The sequence below is a fragment of the Nerophis lumbriciformis genome, linkage group LG29, assembly GCF_033978685.3.
Source record: "Nerophis lumbriciformis linkage group LG29, RoL_Nlum_v2.1, whole genome shotgun sequence".
Classification (NCBI taxonomy): domain Eukaryota; kingdom Metazoa; phylum Chordata; class Actinopteri; order Syngnathiformes; family Syngnathidae; genus Nerophis; species Nerophis lumbriciformis.
In genome coordinates this window covers 14,033,481-14,057,397 of record NC_084576.2, presented here as the reverse complement: position 1 = coordinate 14,057,397, position 23,917 = coordinate 14,033,481, and the positions used below count along the sequence as shown (strand labels likewise).

The window sequence follows — 23,917 nt, the reverse complement described above, 5'->3', positions numbered from 1 at the left end:
CATTTGAAAACGTGGACGTTATCATCACTACTGTCTGATTACAATCAACGCAAGTCATCAGAATCAGGTAATACACCAACTTATATTCTAGTCTGCATGAAAGAAAGGAATCTATATGTTAAACATGCATGTATATTCATTAAAACATCTTTAACATGTAAACAAAAACAGCAAAATAAATACATATAAATTATATACTGTATATATCAATGTATATGTATGTGTATATATATATATATATATATATATATATATATATATATATATGTGTGTGTGTGTATGTTACTCATCAGTTACTCAGTACTTGAGTAGTTTTTTCACAACATACTTTTTACTTTTACTCAAGTACGGTAAATATTTGGGTGACTACTCCTTACTTTTACTTGAGTAATAAATCTCTAAAGTAACAGTACTCTTACTTGAGTACAATTTCTGGCTACTCTACCCACCTATGCTTACAACTATACCTAATACCTAATATATAAAGGGGTGGAAAAGTGACTATTACCTGCAGGGCAAACATAAGCTAACCAGAAGGCAATAACAATGTAAACAAAAACACCTGCTTAAAAGATCTAATACAAATGTCCCTGCGGAATGTAAGGTGGGAGTACTGTAATTACCTAACGTTACATTATTATTTTCCATAACAATTTAGCCCCCTCCACAATATTAACCCGACGTTAAAACAGAACTAGCTATTTATTGATTAGCAATTGCCGAATCATGTAACACTAGCTTAATGCTAAAAAGCCAGGTTACTATCACATTCTGTAACAGACAAATAATTTCATGTAGGCTCACCTACCTGCTACCTCTGTCTTTTCTCGTTTCTCCTCCTCTTCTTTTCTCTTTTTTCTTCCCTGGGCACCTGACAGTCTTGGCCGTTTTGACATCTTGTGTTGATTTTTTGATGTTGTGACGTCCAAAAAGAGTCATGATACGGGAAGGGGGGGGGGGGGACCGTGCGGGGGAAAGGGGGGGGCGTAATGTTGTAACAAATAATATTTCTATTAAATAGGCTTTAATTTGCATTTTAATTAACGTGGGATTATTTTTTGTATTTAGAAATAATAGAACCAACTTTTTTTCTTTTTTTTTTTCTCCAACATTTGTGGCACTGGCGTGGCGCCCCCTGATGGACGGCGCCCTTAGCATTTGCCTATACGGCCTATGCCACGGGCCGGCCCTGACTCCATTAGTCGCATCTTTCAAATGTTTTTTATCATCTTTAAAATCATGGGCGGGGGAAAGACGTGTGTTCTTGTCTCTCATAATGATTGTGAACGATAGGCAAAATTCCCCAAAAAGTGCAGTTCCCCTTTAAATGTAAATCAAATAATATAATAGCTAGAGTACGCAAATCCTGCTTAGGACTTTGTAAATATGTTTTCTAACATTATGAGAGCCCTCTACACATAAAGTAACACCCACATACAAGATTATATATTTATTTGTTTTACTTTTTATTGTTAAATATTTGCCCTGAATACAGTTGTCTGTGGTTTTGTGTCAATATTTACCTTTACTCATTAAACTGATGTATTTATTTTATGTATTGTAATTTTGATAGATTTTTTTCCCTTATTTTATTTCTAAGTTTTGTGGATATCTTGGTTTTAGGGGGAAAAAAGGACATTTGATTTGTGATTGTATTCCTGGCAAGTGTATTTGCCTCAAAACTCAACATTAACAAATGTTTAAGAAAAATTAAAAAGAAAGAAAGAAATAACACCCACTTTGCCTTCGTTTAATCCAATTAAGTAGATCAGTGTTCTCAATTTTTTTCACCAAGTACCACCTCAGAAAACACTTGGCTCTCCGAGTACCATAATGACCAACATTAAACTACAGTAGCATAGTGGGCCTAAGTATTCATTAAAAACAAGGCAGAGGTTTTATTTAACAAAAGTATATTTCATATTTCTGGCCACTGTATATTACACACAATGCCCAAACACCATTAACAGTGATACTCCATATATAGTACATATTTACAGACTTCTTTGGTGCATACCACAGTACAGAGTCACTGTAGTAGATTTAATGATATAAAATAAGACTCTCGGAGCCATCGTGTGCTTACATTAAGGCATGAGTAAATGCTGCCTGAGGCTGAGCGGCACACCTTGATTGGCTTTGCCTCATCCAGTGGCCTATACCAGGGGCTCCTAATATTGTGCCCTCAGGGCCCAAATTTTACTAAACTACTCAAATATTAACACTGAATTAGCCATCTTACTCTTGATTTTAATCGTATTCAGTAATTATGTCAGACTTATTTACAGTTCACAACCTTGTCAAATGATACGAAACGATGTGTCAATTACAAATATTGTCTCCTCCATCCTTGTCAGTATTGTCTTCGCCCACCTGTCCAGTGCTGTTCACTGTCCTACTAACTTAATATGCTGTGTAAGAAGGCACCCATAAATAACTGATGAAAAATAAATTGACATGCAATATGTAGTGCTAAAATAAATAAACTAAATTATTAATAAATATTAATAATAAATATGTTTTTTAACTAAACTGTCAATAACATTTAAGTGCAAAGGAAAAGTGAAATCTTCACACCACTTTAGTCATCATCTTTGCGCTTAAGAAGCTTGTCTATGACTTTAGCTCCAGACTTCTTCTGTTCGTTTGATATTGTCATTACTGCCACAAATGGTGGAAAAGTGTATTACAACGGAGTACCGCTGCAGCCCATACTGTCCACAGCTTGGCAGCCTTTGGTTAAGAAACACTGGCCCATGCTACTGTGTGGAGGTTGCCCTCCAGTGGGTTCCTTGGACCACCAAACATTGTCACAAGAGCCCGGATCAGGATTGCAACACTGTTTTATTTCCCTCACAAAGTGCGAGTGTTCTGCTTTCCAGCAAAATGTTTTCTGTGTCCGTGTCTCGCTCTCTCTCTCTCGCTCTCACTCCAGCTCCAACAACGTGTCTCCGCCCGACTGCTGCTAATAAAGGCGACAGGTGATTAGATAAAAAGGTCCACCTGGGCCATCCACTCAACTGTCGCTGTCTTCGAGGCCGGTCCTTGCGCACCCCGTTCTGCGGCAGGCCCGCAGGCCACGCCCCCCTCCACATACTGTATCGATATATTTAGTTAATTTAGCCATTTTATGCTTAATTTTGACCAAAACGATGTTTTAAATAAAGTATACTGTAGTATAACTTCAAATTTCAAAGCGTGATGTAATGTGAAAAGAATTTGCACAAAACCTGGGCAGGGTGGAACCGCGTGTTACACGTTTACTTATTGTGAGCAATTTTAAATCAGTCTGACTTATTGAGGCAACTTTTCGGGTTTATTAAAACTCCCACATGGAATATTTGTCAGAAAGATAATAATAGCACAGGCAACACAGCAGGGTGTGTGTGTTGTGTTTTCATGGTTTTGTATGCCAAGAGAAGAAGTGGGGTCTCCTTCTTTTTACACCTGACTGTATATTACACACCCACCTGCTCAATGAATTTGCACATTGTATGATTTGACTTGATGGATTATTTCAAGTTGTTTAGTGTATTGTTCTATTGTGATGTGACAGGATTAAGTATTAGGTCAGATTTTGTGGCTCTTGGAATGTGTCGAGGGGTTTTATTATTTTTTTTCATGAAAAGCACAGATTAGCTTTAATAACTAAATTATGCAACACAGCCATTTTCGACTGGACTACCGTATATGCCTCACGGCTTCATGTTGGCTACCCATAGTGTAAGTAATATGAAGTGCTTTATTGCTGTTTCTCTTTTCTTCCTTGGCTTAAACATGCAGTGTTGTCCACTCCCAATGTTTTTCATTTGCGTAAAAAAAGCCTTGGAAACAACCTAATGAACCTTTTCCGATTGTTAGCGAGCAACAATTGTTTGACTAAAGTATTTCCTCTTTGGTGTTGTTCCCATAGCTCCTGAACATCAAATTACTGTAGTACAGAGCCGGAAACTGTAAAAGTAAAGACATATTGTTCAATCTCTATATAAACGACATTTGCAAAGTCACAAAGGCCTTAAAGTTAGTCCTAATTGCAGAGGACACGGACACAATCTTTTAAGGTGAGAACGCACAGAAGCTAACACAAATAGTAAAAGAAGGAATCAACAAATTAAAGAGATGGTTTAACAAAAACAACACATTGACAGGGTAAAATACACTTTTTAGGTGTAATGATAGATCATTTCATATTCAAAATATACAACATATGGTAGCAAAAAACACTTAAATAGTGAATAAAGTAAAATATGTTTTGTATCAAAAATCACTCCGCAATTTCTACTGCAGTATTGTCTACTACCATTGTTGGGCTGCAAGCGCCACCTAAAGGTAGGCCAAAAAAAATGTTCCCAACTATGGTCAGAATGGGCCGCAGCGACACTCAGTTGTAATACAATTTTCCACCACTTGTGGCAGTAATGTCAATCTCAAACAAACAGAAGTCTGGAGCAAAAGTAATAGAGACATGTTTTAAGCGCAAAAAATATGATTTAAGTGGTGAAGCTATATTTTTATTTGCACCTTCATTTTATTGACAGGTTATTTAAGAAACATGTATAGAGACAGAGACTTCCTTTTTTTGTCATTCAAATTTGAACTTTACAGTACAGATAAGAACAACATTTCGTTGCATTAGCTCGTTGTAGTGCAAGATAAAAGAGCAATAAGGTGCAGCTATTAATAGATTACTGCACAGATACATATATTGCACTTTTGCATATGCATCCACGTTTATGGAAGTATGTTATATTATCTTTATATTCCAGCGAGTTAATCTGTTTTTGGGGGGAATTGAGGGGATTGCGGAACCTCTTTCTAGTCCAGCAGTGAAACCAGTCCTTTATTTTATGTTAATTTAGTTCGAATTTATTTATTTTAGCACAGCGTAATTTAAAGTACATTTATTTTTAATCAGTTTTTTGAGTGTCATCTTTTGTTTTATGTTTATTATTATTAAATTTATTTTATATCATATTATACTTATTATTATTCATTATATTGAATATGGTTAAAACACAATAATTAATGTTATGGAAATAGAAAAGGTGTATTCAACTACATTTTTGGGAATCTATACAGATGACAAACTAAATTGGAAACTGTACATACATATACTTAAAACAAAGATGGCAAAAAAATTATTGCTATTTTATATAAAATTGAAAATTCTGTAAAACAAAATGCTCTCAACATGTTATATAATTATTTGTACTTCCATATCTCAATTATTGTGTTGAAATATGTGGTAATAATTATAAATCAAACATCAATTCAGTTTTCTTACTTTAAAAGAAAGCCATCAGAATTGTAAATTATGCGGATTAATATGTTCGTACCAATGCTCTTTTCATTAAATTAAAAATATTAAAATTACGTGAGCTTGCTCTTTCTGTGTGGAGTTTGCATGTTCTCCCTGTGACTGCGTTGGTTCCCTCCAGGTACTCCGACTTCCTCCCACCTCCAAAAACATGCACCTGGGGATAGGTTGATTGGCAACACTAAATTGGCTCAAGTGTGTGAATGTGAATGTTGTCTGTCTATCTGTGTTGCCCTGTGACGTGGTGGCGACTTGTCCAGGGTGTACCCCGCCTTCCGCCTGAGTGCAGAGAGAGACAAGCGGGAGAAAATGGATGGATGGATGGATTTGGTGCTTTTTCAAATAGCTAAAATGATACACATAGAAAACTATAACCTGATAGAGAATCTACGCGCCTGTTGCTTTGATTTACAAGAATCATTTACCATTGACTAGCTATACTGTAGATGTGATTGAACGTGTGACAATTTTATCACTTTTTCTTTCAGCTCTACCTGACAAGTGACCTGCAGAGTTTCCGGAAGGTACAAAAAAATGTTTGTCAACAGATCATGATTTTGTTTATTGACAAAAATTCCATTGGATTTTTCTCAAAGTCTGCACAGAGGTCTCGTCTCCAGGAAGTCAACATGGAAAAAAGCGGATCCTTTCTCTCCTGGTGGAAGATAGTGCACTTTGACCCACAGGAGAGACTTGAACATGAGGGTCTGCCTGTACCCGTGAGCGTCTCAGTTCTCCACGGTTAAATATTTCACTACTCATACGTCACCTTAGCAAGCTTGGCTTTTGTCGTCCACAGGCTAACTTCAACTTGATCATCCTCCACTGCAAAACCAACCAGGCTCTGGCTGTTATGGAACATCTTATTCTTGGGTACCTAGTTTTGTTTTTTTCACTCTAAGATAACAGACTGAGGGCAAATTGTTAACAAACGTGTAAACAAATTTCTGTTCGTGGGAGTGATTACACTGAAGAAACCTAACAGTTTCTTGAGAAAAATTGTCTCCAGAACTCCAAGGCCAAACATGCAAGATAAAGGAGTTCTCTTTCTGTCCAGTTTGAGCCTTCTTTACACTTAAGGAAGAAGCGTTCTTGCCTGGCATCACTCCGTGCACTACAGGTTTCTCCCGCATCCCAAAAACATCCTTGTTTGTTTAATTGGAGACTCTAAATTGTCAAGAGTAGTGAATAAAAGTACAAGTCTGACCCTGCAGGATTTCGGGATGTTGCAGTCGTGTCAATTCACACAAATTCAACTAATTCCATATATATATATATATATATATATATATATATGCGAACCTCGTAACTTTGTGCAATCTTTGTACTTTTTGGCCATTCATCGTCATTTTTGCCACTCCAATTAGTCCCTGAAAAGTGCTCAAAAGCGCACATACAAATTGTTTGAAATGGAACTGTACTCTTTTTTTTTTGGAGGTTGTCTATCATTCACAATTCTTATATAAGACAAGAACACATATTTTTCTTTTTCTATGTATTCTCAGTTAAAACAGCAAGTACGAGGTGGCTAACAATGGGAGCACTCTGTTGCGCCCATTAAGCCCTAAAAACATCCAAAAAACGCCATGTTGTAATCTGAATATCAACCAAGTATTTGCGATATTATTTTTATAAGCGCTAACGCAGACAAAGTAATTTTAGTGGCGCTGTGATTACAGCGAGCTAACTAGCTTATGCTGCTATATTGACATTGAGACGGTGAGCTGCTGTCGGCATCCCAGTGAGAGCAGATATTGTACAGTAAGTGATTGTTTTATTATGTTCCTAGTTTGTATTTCTTGTTTAGCACTTTGCAATTCTGCTATATGATACTTTTGCTAAGTGCTAAACAAGAAATTCAAACTGCGAACATAATAAAACAACCTGTGAAATCAATACGCTGCCGTATGGTTAAAATGACAAAAAATACGTAAATAATACATGTCATTATCAATGCGCCTGTTACTACATTACATAAGCAGTTACCGGTATATAAAACCTTGATGGAGGCTTTAGAGGCGGAAAAAACCAACTCACTTTGGCTCTATTGTTAGCTGACTTTTGCTAACGTTTATTTACTAGTTAGAATGCGTAAAAAACAACAACATACGTGTTTCTGTCTCACATAATGATTGTGAATGATAGGTAAAATTCCCCAAAGAGTGCAGTTCCTCTTTGACAAACCAATCAAACATGTGGCTGCATCACTTCCTTGTTTACATTGACAGAGACGTGTGATAATAATCTCATCGGCTCTCTTTTACCAACAAAAATATCCGCTATAGATCAAGCTTAACAGTTACCCATTGTTCTTAACTATGTGCAAAGTGTTCCTTAGAACGCGAACGAAAGGTCGCAATCAACACGCTCTTTTCCAGTGTAAAACATACAAGTAGTAGACAACAGAGCGGGCAGCAGAACATAGGCGACATTTTGGGAGTGTTTGTTGAAATCCTGTGCTTTATGGGGTTAAAGGTTCTTTTTGCAACATGTTTACATTGCATTTTCAGACCAAAAAATATAACACAATTGGTTAGCTCAGGGTTTCTTAACCTTTTGGACCCCGGGGGGCCACTCAAATATTAACAATGAATAAGTAATCCTACTCTTGATTTTAATCATATTCAATATTTATATCTACTTACAGTTTAACAGGATACACCTTGTCAAATCATATTAAACGCATGTGGTAATCACAAGGATTATTATCAAGACTTAGGTCAGCGTGATTACCAAAAAAAATAGTAACCAAATATACTGTAAAAGAAGGGGCTCATAAATACTGATGAAATATAAATGTTAATTACGCAGTGCTAAAATATTTTTTTTGTCTAAATAAATAATAAATAATTCCAATATGTATGTTTCTTAAGTCTTAAGTCAATAACAATGTGAAAATGAAAATACAGCTTTCCCACTTAAGTCATAATTTTTGCGCATAAACCTCTCTATGACTTTAGCTCCAGACTTCTTCTCTTTGTTTGCTATTGTCATTACTGCCAGGAGTGGTGGAAAAGTGTATTACAACTGAATACCGCTACGGCCCGTACGGACCACAACTGAGAAACAGATATTTTTTGCCGGCCCCCTTGGGGGCGCTTGAGGACCAACAACGGGCTCCGGCCCTATGGTTTAGAAACATTAGGCTAGATTATGTTACCAATATTTGTTTAAAAGATCATATATATGTTTTTAAAGTGTCTTTATTTTTACTAATTACAGTTTTCAAGGTTGACAAGTTTGCGGTTTCATACTAACAAAAAATTTTAAGCGTACAGTAGGGAAGGGATTTATATGGCCCTATTCCTTGGGTAGACCTTGCGCGAGAAGAATGGTGGGGGTTATTAATTTAGCAATGCAGTCTACTGAAAATGATGGAAAGCGCCACTCTACATAGCAACTGACGCTGTGGTCAAAGATAGAATTGCCACAAAACACGTTTTCGGATATTCAACACTTAACTGCCTTCTGGTGGCTAAAGTGGATAGTGCACCCCCCAATTCCACACCTTTCATGTATCAGGTAAATTGCAACAAATAGGGCCATGTGAATTCCCTTTTTACTGTATTATATACATTAGTGGGCTAAATTAAGCGTTTTCAAGCATAACAATGACGTGAATAAAAAATATCAATACTACAGCAGTATTGTTATTTCATTACTCAAGTCATAATGTTTAAAATCATATTTAGAAGGTGTAAACAGGATTTGAATGCTCTAGCTGTGGAAATATTTGATGTATAGTGAATAATTCCTACTTTGCGGAATTGAATTCACCACTTTTAACCCGGGAACAAATTAACAGCGATACATGAAGGTTCACTGTAAACTGAATAGAAATTGCTTGTCGGTGTGAGGAATTTGACTGACTTTCAGCCTTGTCACCAGGGCTCCAAATAAAATTCTGTTTAGAGCCCCAATTTATTTAGCCTGGGGTGGCCCCGCTTGTCACTCACCGCTGTCTTTGAGCTCATGCACATACACAAAAGCAGTCTCAGAGGAGCAACTAACAATTTGCAGTGTTGTTGCTATGATGTATTACGCATTCAATAATACCAAATGTCAACAGCAAATTAACAAGCAGATTAATAAGAGTCTAGAAAGAGGATAATATGAAAATATTGGATTCATAGTGAATTCCTACTTTGCGGAAATAAATTCACAATGATTAGGGCCGGAACCAATGAACAGTGATACATGAAGGTTCACTGTAAATTTAATAAAAATTACTTGTCGGTGCGAAAAAAATGTCCGACGTTCTGGCTTGTCACCAGAGTTGCCTGATAAAATTCTGCTTAGGGTCCCAATTTAGGCCGGGTTAGCCCTGCTTGTCACTCACCGCTGTCTCCGTGCACATACACAAAAGCATTCCAGAGAAGCAACTAACAATTTGCAGTCTTGTTGTTATGATAGAATACAGTGCATCCGGAAAGTATTCACAGCGCTTCACTTTTTCCCATTTACACCTTTTCCATGTTTTGTCATGTTACAGCCTTATTCCAAAATGAAATAAATTAATTATTGTCCTCAAAATTCTACACACAATACCCCATAATAACATTGTGAAAGTTTTTATTTTTATTTTTTAAATGTATTAAACATAAAAAAAACCACATGTACACACAGCCTAAATCACAGCTTTTGCTCAATACTTTGTTGATGCACTTTTGCCAGAAATTACAGCCTCAAGTCTTTTTGAATATGATGCCACAGGATTGGCACACTATCTTAGGAGAGTTTAGCCCATTCCTCTTAGCAGCACATCTCAAGGTACATCAAGTTGGATGGAAAGCGTTGGTTTTTAACCAGGAGGTCTCTGTACATTGCTGCATTTATCTTTCCTGACTAGTCTCCCACTTCCTGCCGCTGAAAACCATCCCCATAGCATGATGCTGCCACCACCATGCTTCACTGTAGGGATGGTATTGGTCTGGTGATGAGCAAACATGACGCCAAGACTTCAATCTTTGTCTCATCAGAACAGATAATTTTGTTTCTCATGCTCTGAGAGTCTTTCAGGTGCATTTTAACAACTTTTTACTGAGAAATGGCTTCTGTCTGCTGTAGCTCTGACAGAGTGACAATTGGGTTCTTGGTCACCTCCCTGACTAGATTAAGATGAATGCAATAATGTACAGAGACATCCTGGATGAAAACCAACACTTCCCATCTAACATGATTGATCTTGAGAGGTGCTGCAAAGAGGAATGGGCAAAACTGCCCAAAGATAGTGTGCCAAGCATGTAGCATCGTGTTCAAAAAGGCTTGAGGCTGTAATTGCTGCCAAAGGTGCATCAACAAAGTATGAAGCAAAGGCTGTGAATACTTATGTAGATGTGGTTTTTTTGTTTAGTTTTTTTTGATACATGTGCAAAATTAAAAAAACAACCTTTTCACATTGTCATTATAGGGTATTATGTGTAGAATTTTGAGGACAAAAATGGATTTATTCAATTTTGGAATAAGCCTGCAACAACAAAATGTGCAAAAAGTGAAGCACTGTGAATACTTTCCTTATGAATTGTATAAATTCAATAATAGCTTACGTAACAGGAAATCAACAAATAGATTATTGGGGTCTAGAAAGAGAACAATATAAAAATATTCAATTTATAATGAATAATTCTTACTTTGCGGAAATGAAATCACTAAGTTTAGGCCTGGAACCAATTAAGAGATAAATGAAGATTCACTGTAAATTGAATACAAATTTGTTGTCGGTGCAAGGAATTTGTCTGACGTTCAGGCTTGTCACCGGAGCCGCCCCGCCCTATACGTAGACCAGGTGGTTTGCTCAGGGCCCCGCGATATGTTGGGGGCCCTGTTGTGTGTGAAGAAACCACTTAAAATGTCAATTAATGAATGACAGGGCGCCTCATATAACATTTTACTGCAAATGTATTTTCAGCCCCTTCCTGCTGTTGACAATATAATGGCAGTTTTCCCCTTCGTTCTCCCACTGGTTCTTATCCCTTAATGCAGAAGGTACCCGCATCAAATACTGTTTGGAATACAGTTAGTAAGCTTTGAAAATTGATGTTTTAGTAATGTAAACATTTTTATTTTGCACTAGAAAAATAATTGTAGAACAATGTATTTTCAATAGATTTGTTTTAGTACAAACATGCATGAAAATAAATTCAAGTTTTATTAAAAATGAATAAAAAATTGTTTCACACAAATAAAAGTGTGAACATTTAGGAACCGAATTTAGCTTTGTACACAAATAAAAAAGTGAAAATTTAGGGACATAATTTAGCTTTTTACACAAATAAAAAAAGTGTGTAAATTTAAGGACATAATTTGGCTTTTTACACAATTAAAAAAGTGGGAAAATTTAGGGACATAATTTAGCTTTTTACACAAATAAAAAAGTGAAAATTTAGGGATATCATTTAGCTTTTTACACAATTAAAAAAGTGTGAAGATTTAGGGACATAATTTAGCTTTTTACACAAAAAAAGTAGAAAATGTAGACACAAAATTGAGCTTTTTACACAAATAGAGAAGTGTGAAAATTTACGGACATAATTTAGCTTTTTACACAAATAAAGTGAAAATGTAGGGACATCATATTGCTTTTTACACAAATAAAAAAGAGTGAAAATTTAGGGACATAATTTAGCTTTTTACACAAATAAAAACAATTTGGCCTGGGGCCCCAAGTCCACTACATTTAAAGTAAATATGCATATATATATATATATATATATATATATATATATATATATATATATACATAAAGCGGTAGAAGATGGATTGATGGATGGATGGACATATATATATATATATATATATATATATATATATATACACATATATATATATATGTATATATATATATATATATATACACATATATATATATATATATATATATATATATATATATATATGTCAACTCCACATACAGTAAATATGCATATATATATATATATACATATATACAAATATGCATGTATATATGTATATGTGTACAGCTCCACTAATGGACATTGGAGTGTTACTTTCAAAGGCAAAATTAAAGTATTGCTAGAAACATAATTTTATATAGGACTTTATTGTATTATATGTATAGTACATGTTCCAAAAAGAAAAAAAGCTTAAAACACCACCAGAATTAGAGATATTACAAGTCCAAGTGATGAAGCTTAGTGTTACGCTCATGACTTGGTGTAACTAAACATTACCCTATAAGATGAAGGCAATTGCATTTTATTGATATTTGAAATGTATTCAATGTTTATAAATTAATATTTAAATATACTAAATGTAAAAAAGAAAATAAATATTCAAAATAAGATCATTAAATGAAATCTAGTTTGGTTACGCCATCAAGAGCGCAACACAAGGTTGTAAAAGTTTCAACTACAATTCTAAATAAGATGTCAAAAGCAAACTGATATTAAATACACACAGCTTAAAGATTGATCAATACCTATTTAAATTTAGTAATACATAAATATGATGATTTATCAAAATATAAAAGAAATATACCTGAACAACGCTCATGATGGTTACACCAAAAAGTAACGCTATGAATCGCGTTTTTCCACGTTTTGGGGGCATCCATCCATCCATTTTCTACCGCTTATTCCCTTTGGGGTTGCGGGGGTCGCTGGAGCCTATCTCAGCTACAATCGGGCGGAAGGCGGGGTACACCCTGGACAAGTCGCCACCTCATCGCAGGGCCAACACAGATAGACAGACAACATTCACACTCACATCCACACACTAGGGCCAATTTAGTGTTGCCAATCAACTTATCCCCAGGTGCATGTCTTTGGAAGTGGGAGGAAGCCGGAGTACCCGGAGGGAACCCACGCAGTCACGGGGAGGACATGCAAACTCCACACAGAAAGATCCCGAGCCCGGGATTGAACCCAAGACTACTCAGGACCTTCGTATTGTGAGGCAGATGCACTACGTTTTGGGGGCATTTTTATGCTATTTCCAAGCATCTCCTTTTTATTATCGTTGATTTTAAATGGTCAAACTATTGAATATTAAATATGCATGCCCTAGTAAACAAAAAAAAAGTCATATTTATTTTGATTGTTACATTTTGAAGTACATTTGTGCAGGTGGGTGCGAATGTACCCATTACCAGAGCTGTACACATATATATATATATGCATACTTACTGTACGTGGAGTAAATATGCATATATATATATATACATATATACAAATATGCATGTATATATGTATATATATATGCATATTTACTGTACGTGGAGTAAATATGCATATATATATACAAATATGCATGTATATATGTATGTATATATATATATATATATATATGCCTATTTACTGTACGTGGAGTTGACTTATATATATAAATATAATAATTGTATAAATAATATAATTGGATATTTAAGAGTATGTGAAAGTTCGACTCCTACAGTACATTGTTTACTTCCTGTCGATCTCCTTACAGTTTTATAATCAATCATAAATATCACGCAGCTAAAATGCACCAAACATGGATAAATGTGGAGAGAGTGTTTTGAAATTTTCCCATCAAGCATTGTAGTGGATTTAAATGGGTGTAATCAAAATCTTAAATTATGTTAGGTGCTTGGACTTTTTAAAAAAAATATCCACATAGTTCAGTGAGCGGGTTGTGTAACGTGTGACCATGTGTGTTGACATTCTGTGATGGTTGCAGTTTATTTGCGCCATAAAGTAAAGCCGTAAAAGTTGTTAGGATTGGGTCATATAAGTAAATGTTGTGCTCTCAGCACTGCAATGTAAAATTCATGGTCATTGACCTAAATTACTCATGTTGTCCACAAGATGGTGGCACACTTGCAGCCATTAGTCAGAAGTCAACAAAATTAAGTTAAAGGCACCCCGTGGGTCAGATTTCTCATTAAACTGGCGACGGGCCACACTGAAGATGCCAGCGGGCCGCCGTAGTTTGGCCACCTCTGAATTAGATTAACATTATACCTTATGGGAAAAATATAGCTTTTTGTGTATGATTCAACAAAAGCAAATGTACCAAAGTTGAGTCAGTTCGAGTTTGATTTGAACGTCCACGTTGTGTGCAATTTTCAGAGTTTTGCCCTAAATTTTGAGTATAACTTAACACTGAATTGTGTAAGTTACGTCGTGTTTTGACAAGTGAATATTGTTTGCCTGAGGCCCATGTGGCTGTTTGTCATCCCCATGCAGGACCCCATACGGCAATGAATGCGAGGTGACCGCTCACACCTTCTTCGATGCCCATAAAGCTGAAAAGCCCAACAACCACTGGATACTCTGCACCTCTGACCCGGCAGGGGAGGGGCTTGTGCTTCTCAATCGCCTGCAGTCAGAGCCTACCGGCGCGACCTCAGAAAACACTGACAATCCTAAAGAGTACATTACGTGCAATGTATGCGACTATAAGGAACATTTGTAACTTCCAAAAAATAGACGTTTGTGTTTTGGTTGATTATTTGTGATTGGATTCAAACCAGAGTTACATTGCTTAAAAAGCGAGGAATATTTGTTGGAATAAAAAAATGATATGTTTTTCAAACACAGGGTGGTCCTCCACTGCTATTCTTTGAAATAATAATAACAAACCATGTGATAGAGAAGCCTATGGTGAGGCCTGCTTCCCACACTCAGACAAAAGGACGTCGTTGCATCTTTTGGGTACAATGGCTTTTTACTGGGCTGGTAGTCATCCCTAAAGCCTTGGCTTAGCTTCACTTGACAATAGCTTGGGAAAAGGGCATGGTTCCTGGGGTCTGACCCTTTGTGCTCTTCCCTGCTTCTGGCCTGAACCCGCCTCTATTGTGGGGGAGACTTGTGGGTTAATTTCCCTAATGACTATATATGATCTTTAGTACATAACAAAATGGACTTAACAACTTTATATCCATTCAAACAATGTACACCTGGCGGAATATAATGTAATTTTATCATTCTGCTTCAATCTAAATTATTTTGCGGAATCTCAATCATAGTAGATTGCTGTAAAAATATAGCTTTTGTTCAGTGCAAACTTGGTTACAACACTTTAGAGCAGGGTTGTCGAACACGGTTACCCTGAGGGCCACATCGCAGCTATGGCTGCCCTAAGAGGGCCACTTCTGGACGCGTCATTTTGTAGGTGGTCTTATTTACATGGCTCCACTTCGACTGAGTCTTTTCCCCGTCATCTTTGTTGTAGTTTTTAGCGATTCTGTATGGAGTCTACTGACAGATGTAAGTTTGAACTATACACTACTTTGTATTCGAAATGGCAACAATGGATGCATGTGCATGTACGAGCCAGTCTGCCCCACAACAAGACGATAGAGAAAAAGAAGGAGCTTATACCAATAGGTAAGAAAAGTTTCCCCGCCATCTTTGTTGTAGTTTTTAGTGCTTCCATATGGAGTCTGTTGACAGATGTATGTTTGAACTATACACTACTTTGTATTCAAAATGGCAACAATGGATGCATGTGCATGTACGAGCCAGTCTGCCCCACAACCAGACGATAGAGAAAAAGAAGGAGCTTTTACCAATAGGTAAGAAAAGTCTCCCCACAATCTTTGTTGTAGTTTTTAGTGCTTCCATATGGAGTCTATTGACAGATGTAAGTTTGAACTATACACTACTTTGTATTAGAAATGGCAACAAAGGAGGATGCATGTGCATGTATGAACCAGTCTGCCCCACAACAAGACGATAGAGAAAAAGAAGGATCTTATACCAATAGGTAAGAAAAGTTTCCCCGCCATCTTTGTAGTTTTTAGTGCTTCCATATGGAGTCTGTTGACAGATGTAAGTTTGAACTATACACTACTTTGTATTAGAAATGGCAACAAAGGAGGATGCATGTGCATGTACGAGCCAGTCTGGCCCACAACAAGACAATGGAGAAAAAGAAGGAGCTTATCCCAATAGGTAAGAAAAGTTTCCCCGCCATCTTTGTTGTAGTTTTTAGTGCTTCCATATGGAGTCTGTTGACAGATGTAAGTTTGAACTATACACTACTTTGTATTCAAAATAGCAACAATGGATGCATGTGCATGTACAAGCCAGTCTGCCCCGCAAGACGATAGAGAAAGAGAAGGAGCTTATACCAATAGGTAAGAAAAGTTTCCCCACAATCTTTGTTGATCTTTTTATAGACAATATATTCGCCTCTTTTACGGAGTTGTCCAAGAAATTTAATCTACCCAGTTCCCATATATTTAGATATTTCCAGATAAGGGATTATGTTAAAACAGTTCTTCCGCAGTTCCCTAATAAACCCTCTAAATCAACCACAGATGAAATTATGTCTTTAAATCCAATAAAGAAGAGGGCAATCCCACATATACTTAATTTACTCTCAGGATTAGAATGCACTTCCATGCTAAGAATCAGAACAGCATGGGAACAAGACCTCCAAATATCAATAGATGACGTAACCTGGGCAAAAATTGAGAAAAGGGTTCACTCATCTTCAATGTGCGCACGACACTCACTGGTCCAATTTAAAGTGATACACCGGGTGCACTTCTGAAAAGCAAAATTAGCAAAAATATTTCCCCATAACTCATTATGCGATAGATGTAAACTAGATAACGCAACATTAATACACATGTTTTGGCTTTGACCTAAGCTAAAGGGGTACTGGAAGTCCATCTTCGAAGCACTCTCCACGGTCTTAACAATTCAAATCGATACAAACCCTTTCATTTCTGTATTTGGAATCATTCCTGAAGGGATGGAACTACCTGTCGGGGGTCACAAAATAGTTGCCTTTACCACCCTCCTCGCACTCCGCCTGATATTGTTGAAGTGGAATGATGCTGTCCCACCCTTAGTCTCCCACTGGATAAGGGACGTATTAGCAAACCTGAAGCTCGAGAAAATAAGATATACATTACGGGGCTCTGAAAACAAGTTTTTTAAAGTGTGGAGACCTTTTTTGACTTTTTTTGACCAATCCTCTACACAAGTGCAGGAAGATATGTACCTAAATATGGCCTTGTCATGCTGCGTCTACATTATGTTTCAGTTTTCAATTACTTTGTTTTAAGTGCCTTGTACTGAACTTTATTTATTAATTTATTTTATTTTTTTTTACTCCGGGTACTTTTGTACTCTTACTTTTGTTTTTTGTTTTTGTTTTGAGTGACAGCAGGGGTAGGGGATGACGAGGGTTTGAATATGTTGTTAATGTGAATGTGAAATCAATAAAAAGAACTATGAAAGAAAGAAATGGCAACAAAGGAGGATGCATGTGCATGTACGAGCCAGTCTGCCCCACAACAAGACGATAGAGAAAAAGAAGGAACTTATACCAATAGGTAAGAAAAGTTTCCCCACAATCTTTGTTGTAGTTTTTAGTGCTTCCATATGGAGTCTATTGACAGATGTAAGTTCGAACTATACACTACTTTGTATTAGAAATGGCAACAAAGGAGGATGCATGTGCGGGCCAGTCTGCCCCACAACAAGACGATAGAGAAAAAGAAGGAGCTTATACCAATAGGTAAGAAAAGTTTCCCCGCCATCTTTGTTGTAGTTTTTAGTGCTTCCAAATGGAGTCTGTTGACAGATGTAAGTTTGATCTATACACTACTTTGTATTCAAAATGGCAACAATGGATGCATGTGCATGTACAAGCCAGTCTGCCCCACAAGACGATAGAGAAAAAGAAGGAGCTTATACCAATAGGTAAGAAAAATTTCCCCACCATCTTTGTTGTAGTTTGTATTGCTTCCGTATTGGGGTCTATTGACAGATGTAAGTTGGAACTATACACTACTTTGTATTAGAAATGGCAACAAAGGAGGATGCATGTGCATGTACGAGCCAGTCAAGACGATAGAGAAAAAGGAGGAGCTTATACCAATAGGTAAGAAAGGTTGGTTTTGCATAATGGGTCCCCTTTAATTGTCATTATCAAGTACCATCATGGAGGACAAGGCTAAACATGTTGCACAGTAGCAGGCCTGCTGATAATAGCTTTAAACGACACCAAGGTATAAATGCTTAGCTTTGTAAAGTTTAGGGAGTGTCGATGGAAGGCCATTGCAGCAGAAAGTAAGCAGATATTAACAAGTAGAATAATAAGTGTTAGAAGATAATATAACAAAAACTGTTTGTGTGTCAGCAGTACACGACACGCAATAGGAGGATGGACGGATCCATAAATTGGTGGTGTGGTATGAACAATACTAGATTAACTACATTAATATTAAAATGTTCTCAAAATGATTTTTTAGTTTTTGCTAATGTTCACAAACTCTGAATAATTCCCTGGACACAGGAGGATTTTGAGGGTACAATGACTTCAAAGAGTAGTAGATAGTACAGTAGAGTTTTTGCTTGTGTTGAGTTACTGTGCACTATTGGCTTTGTTTTGATCAAACAATGGTAAGGAAGTAGTTGAAATATTGTGTTGATATTGTTACACAGTCAGTAGCACTGGCGGCATAGGCCGAACTCACTCGGGAAGATCGGAATCGGCAGCATAAAACCCTGATTAGAACATCTATACATCATATGCATTGATTGATTGAGACTTTTATTAGTAGGTTGCACAGTGAACTACATATTCCGTACAATTGACCACTAAATGGTAACACCCGAATAAGTTTTTCAACTTGTTTAAGTCGGGATCCACTTAAATTGATTCATGATACAGATATATACTATCAGATATATACTATCATCATAATGCACTCAATACTACCCACATTCTTGTTCACACACCTTTAAACCATGCAAGACCAACAAGATGGAAAGCTAAATAAATACATGCACAATTAAAAAAAAAAACACAAAATCCTGGGGGGATTAATATAATGATTTGTTTGTCTCTCGTTTATTTTGCTCTGCTTTGGTGACCTATTTTTCCTTTGACCACTGGGGCTCTATAAACAGTAAGACAAATCAATAAGATAATGGCTGACATGACAATTTTTACTGCCCAGAACTGAACTTTACTTTGCATGTTCTTATCATAAATCACACTTCCATAGTCGAGCAGACACAACCAACTTATAAAGTTTATGTGCAATAAGTAGGACCGCATCCCAAACACGCTGTTTTTATTCAAGCGCGTTATGGCTGGATCCCCTGCACCAATGTGAGACAAGATAGCCGCGACACTCATTAAATCCATGAACTAAAAAATATGCTCATGATCAGTCCATATGTGACCTGTACAGTGAAATTTAGGAGGAGCCATCATCTGCTATGATGGACTCTGGAGAGCTAAGCGTTTACAGAATCCACCATTGAGACACTCGCCCTACACACAGTCCTTGGCATTGGACTGAGACACAAGAATGATTACATCTCTGCAAATCAGCAGGACATCAAAAGTGAACATTTCAATTTCATCCGACTTGACCGTGGGAGATAAAGGAAAAGGTTTAGTAAGTTAAATTTGTGGCAGCTATTTCAGAAGGTCGGGGCAAAAGTTGCAATGTTTTGAGGCTTATTTTTTGTCAATAACATTAACTCAGCTTGTGATATTTATAAATTTGTTATCAATGTTTTTAAAGGGGTCATACATATTATGATTTTGTCCTACTTTTAAACACGTCCACACGGTCTACATAACATCTAATGGTGGGTCTTTTGGTCAAAATGTTTTACAGACCATCTTCAAGCTGCTTTCTGACCGTCTTAGCAGAGAAAATGAATTAACATTATAGGGGTGGGCCAAAGAAAAGGCAAGCTAAAATAAATACAAACAGTGGGGTGCGGGGACCCCTAGAGGTAGTTGTAGGGTGTCCCCAGCTAAATGACAGTTAATAGTAATGGACCCTTATTGGATCCATTTGTACACTCTCAGTTACATTAACATTGATATTATACATGTGGGCCCATAGACAGACATATATATATATATATATATATATATATATATATATATATATATGATGAGCTTCACAGGTGTGCTTGAAGCTCATCAAGAGAATGCCAAGAGTGTGCAAAACAGTAATCAGAGCAAAGGGTGGCTATTTTGAAGAATCTAGAATATAAAACATAGTTAGTTATTTCACCTTTTTTTGTTTAGTACATAACTCCACATGTGTTCATTCATAGTTTTGATGCCTTCAGTGACAATCTACAATGTAAATAGTCATGAAAATAAAGAAAACACATTGAATGAGAAGGTGTGTCCAAACGTTTGGCCTGTACTGTCTGTATGTACTTATGTAAGTATGTATGTATGTATATATATATATATATATATATATATATATATATATATATATATATATATATATATATATAAATTGGCCTTGCCACACTAAAACAGGGCCTAAGCACTAATGTTTTACCAATAGGTAGGGGTGACCCTGGGGTTAAGTGTTCACCGTGCAGGTAATGGACAGGTTGGGGTAACCGTTGCTACAGAGCACCATTGGAACTTAACTGTATAACAGCTTCATCAGTTATAACATCAGTGTTGAAAGACCACAACCTGAACAACAACAAACAGTTAATTAGCACAGATTATTGGAACAGAAATTTCAACTCTCACCAGACTTTAGGTTTCTGTCCCAATCCCGCAACACGTCGGACGTCTTGTGTAACGCTATGATTTTAGAGGTGGAAACTCGTTCCAGATAGTCCTTCACGGTGATAACCACCGACCTATGAGCGATCCCACTTCTGACGCCAAATTATTGAAAGATAATTTTAAAAAAGAGATAAAAGGACACAATGGTCTTCTGTCAATTTTATTCTGCAAAAGGGGCCAGTCGACAGGTCTTGTAGCTGTCTGGTGCGAGTGTTCTCGCCGCAGAGCAAAACAGAGGCAGAGTTATGAGAATTATCAGGCAGGAAAAACAGGTGCAAGGGCACGTGAGGCCACTCGGAGCCCCGAGACAAAGAGCTTTGTTTTGGACTCTAGCCTTGACTTGAGCTGTAAACCAAAGTGTAGCAGTTACTTCTGCATTACACCCATTGCAATACAAGTGTGTACAAAAGCTTAAGTACATATGTTAGTGCATAAATTAATACCTATGCCCCAGCAGTCATTAGGTACCCCTGCAGGTAAAAATCCCCCCAAAATAGACACAGTAGTCATTTAAAGTACCATTATAAGGGGAAAAAATGCTAAATGCTATTTATATACTGTATTGTGTTTCATTGTATCTGTTAAATGTGAAAATATCATCTAAACCAGGGGTTCTTAACCTTTTCGACATGGGCCCAACTTTGCCACTACAGAGGGGCCGGGGCCCCACTTGAATATTTACACTGAATTAGTAAGCTTCCTCTTGATTTTAATCGTATTAAATAATTATATCTAACCTTTTTCAAACGTTGTCAAATAATATGAAACTGTGTTAATCACAAAGATGATTTTTTATGTGACACATGAACCTTACTATAGGCTTAGGTCAGACTGATTAGAAAAATAGGTACTAACCAAATACACGGCATAAGAAGGGACTAATAAATTAATGACAAAAAAATATTTTGTGCTAAAATAAATAAACTAAATTATTAATGAATACATTTCTTAACTAAACTCTCAGTAAAATTTAACTGCAGATAAAAATACAGCTTCACCACAAGTCATATTTTTTGTGCTTAAGAAACTTCTCTATGACATTAGTTCCAGACTTCTGTTTGTTTGATATTGTCATTACTGCCACACGTGGTGGGACAGTGTATTACAACTGAGTACCGCTGAGGAAACAGCTGTTTAGAGGGCGCTCTCTTCCCAACAATGGGCCCCCACTGGTCTAAACATCTACAAAGTGTCACAATTTCCAATGGCCATTTTGAATATGCCACAGTGACTTCGGCTATTTACATGTATTCGGAGGGACGTGGGGATGTAGCTCAGTGGTAGAGCGCATGCTTCGCATGTATGAGGTCCTGGGTTCAATCCCCGGCATCTCCATTTATTTATTTACATTGTAATATCCAATCCAATCCAATCCACTTTATTTATATAGCACATTTAAACAACAAAATGTTTCCATAGTGCTGCACAACAATATTAAACACAATTAAAAACAATATAAAATAAATATGATTAAAAACAATTTTAAAGGGTAAAACCAATCAAAACAGTAAATAGAAATCAAAATTTTAAAAACACAGAGGACAACAGAGGACCACACAACTCACGTAGTGTTAATATACTCGTCTGGAAATTAAGTTATCGTGTTCAGAAAGTACTTATACACTCATTGATATCTTTTACCATGAATTAATTAACGTGGACCCTGACTTAAACAAGTTGAAAAACTTATTCGGGTGTTACAATTTAGTGGTCAATTGTACAGAATATGCACTGTACAGTGCAATCTACTAATAAAAGTCTCAATCAATCAATCAATGGGATCTGATGACGTCACAGGGAGGGGAACTCCTCTGCATTCTGCCAATAGTCAGCAGATCAATGTGACTGGAAATACGCAAAAATGTGAAAAAAATTTGCTGTTTTTACGCGTTCTAAATTGTAAAAAAAAACGTTAGCAAAAGTCAGCTAACAATGGAGTCAACAGGGGCTCCTATATTCCGCCCACAAAGCCCTCTAAATAAACATCCAAAAACTGCCTACAACACTCCATTTACATGTCGTGACGTGAATATTAACCAAGCCATATTGTTATTATAATCGCTAACGCAGATGATCTGTTATTACCGGCACATTGATCACACAGAGCTAAATGGGTTATACTTATATAGCACTTTTCTACCTTCAAGATACTCAAAGCGCTTTGACACTATTTCCACATTCACCCATAGGTATGTTTATTTTATTTATTTATTAATTTTTTTGGTCATAAAGAAATACAATCATGTGTGCTTACGGACTGTATCCCTGCAGACTGTATTGATATATATTGATATATAATGTATATATTGTGTTTTTTATGTTGATTTAATAAAAAAAAATATATATATATTATTAGAAAGAAACAACCCTTTTGTGCGAATGAGTGTGAATGAGTGTAAATGAGGGAGGGAGGCTTTTTGGGTTGGTGCACTAATTGTAAGTGTATCTTGTGTTTTTTATGTTGATTTAATTAAAAAAACAAAACTATTTTTCATTTTTTATTTTTTTTTTATTTCTTGTGCGGCCCGGTACCAATCGATCCATGGACCGGCACCGGGCCGCAGCCCGGTGGTTGGGGACCACTGGTCTAGGGCACAGATAGCAGGTCCATTAAAATTTCCGCGGGAATTTTCTATTTTCCCTTATACTGGTACTTTAAGCTTGTTTCAGCCCATTTTAGAGCGCCAACTTTTAGCTACAATATGGCCTGCATCAGCCTGCTGACGTCACCTACAGGAGACCGGTGGCAATTTCCTATTGCGTAGTGTGTATTTTGGTAGCATCTTCATCCCAAATCATGTTATTTTTGTGCAGAATTTGAAGGGATTATCAAATATCTCTGCCAGATGCATTGTTGCAGGTTGTAGCAGTGCAACAAAAGAAAGGGTCAGCCTGCATGTTTTTCCCAAATGATGGGAATATGAGGAAAGTACGAACCTTTCCTGTCACGGCCCGGGCGCATGCCAATGCGCACTCATCAATGAGCCCCGCGGAGCTCACCTCGGGACACGTCCACGGCCGCTCATTTCCTGCACGCGTCACTCCGGCGGCAGCAAGCAGCTGCAATCAATCAGCACT

At 36.8% G+C, this 23,917-nt stretch overlaps 1 protein-coding gene, 1 long non-coding RNA gene and 1 other non-coding gene across 3 annotated transcripts in view; 2 read left to right on the top strand and 1 right to left on the bottom strand.

Moving 5' to 3' along the window:
• cfap161 (cilia and flagella associated protein 161) overlaps positions 1 to 14,850 on the top strand; it is a 20,982-nt gene extending 6,132 nt beyond the window's left edge. Inside the window, exons 5-8 of the mRNA XM_061924382.2 lie at positions 5,806 to 5,841; positions 5,914 to 6,036; positions 6,117 to 6,190; positions 14,500 to 14,850. Of these exons, the coding sequence (XP_061780366.2) occupies positions 5,806 to 5,841; positions 5,914 to 6,036; positions 6,117 to 6,190; positions 14,500 to 14,728 (462 nt within the window). The 3' untranslated portion in view covers positions 14,729 to 14,850. The remainder of the gene's footprint in view (positions 1 to 5,805; positions 5,842 to 5,913; positions 6,037 to 6,116; positions 6,191 to 14,499) is intronic.
• The window catches only part of LOC133571864 (uncharacterized), a 27,683-nt gene extending 3,766 nt beyond the window's left edge, over positions 1 to 23,917 (bottom strand). The window contains exon 1 of the long non-coding RNA XR_009810456.2: positions 23,777 to 23,917. This is a non-coding gene — a long non-coding RNA (uncharacterized lncRNA). The remainder of the gene's footprint in view (positions 1 to 23,776) is intronic.
• Positions 22,103 to 22,174, top strand: trnaa-cgc (transfer RNA alanine (anticodon CGC)). The gene has a single exon. It is a non-coding gene; the product is annotated as a tRNA-Ala (tRNA).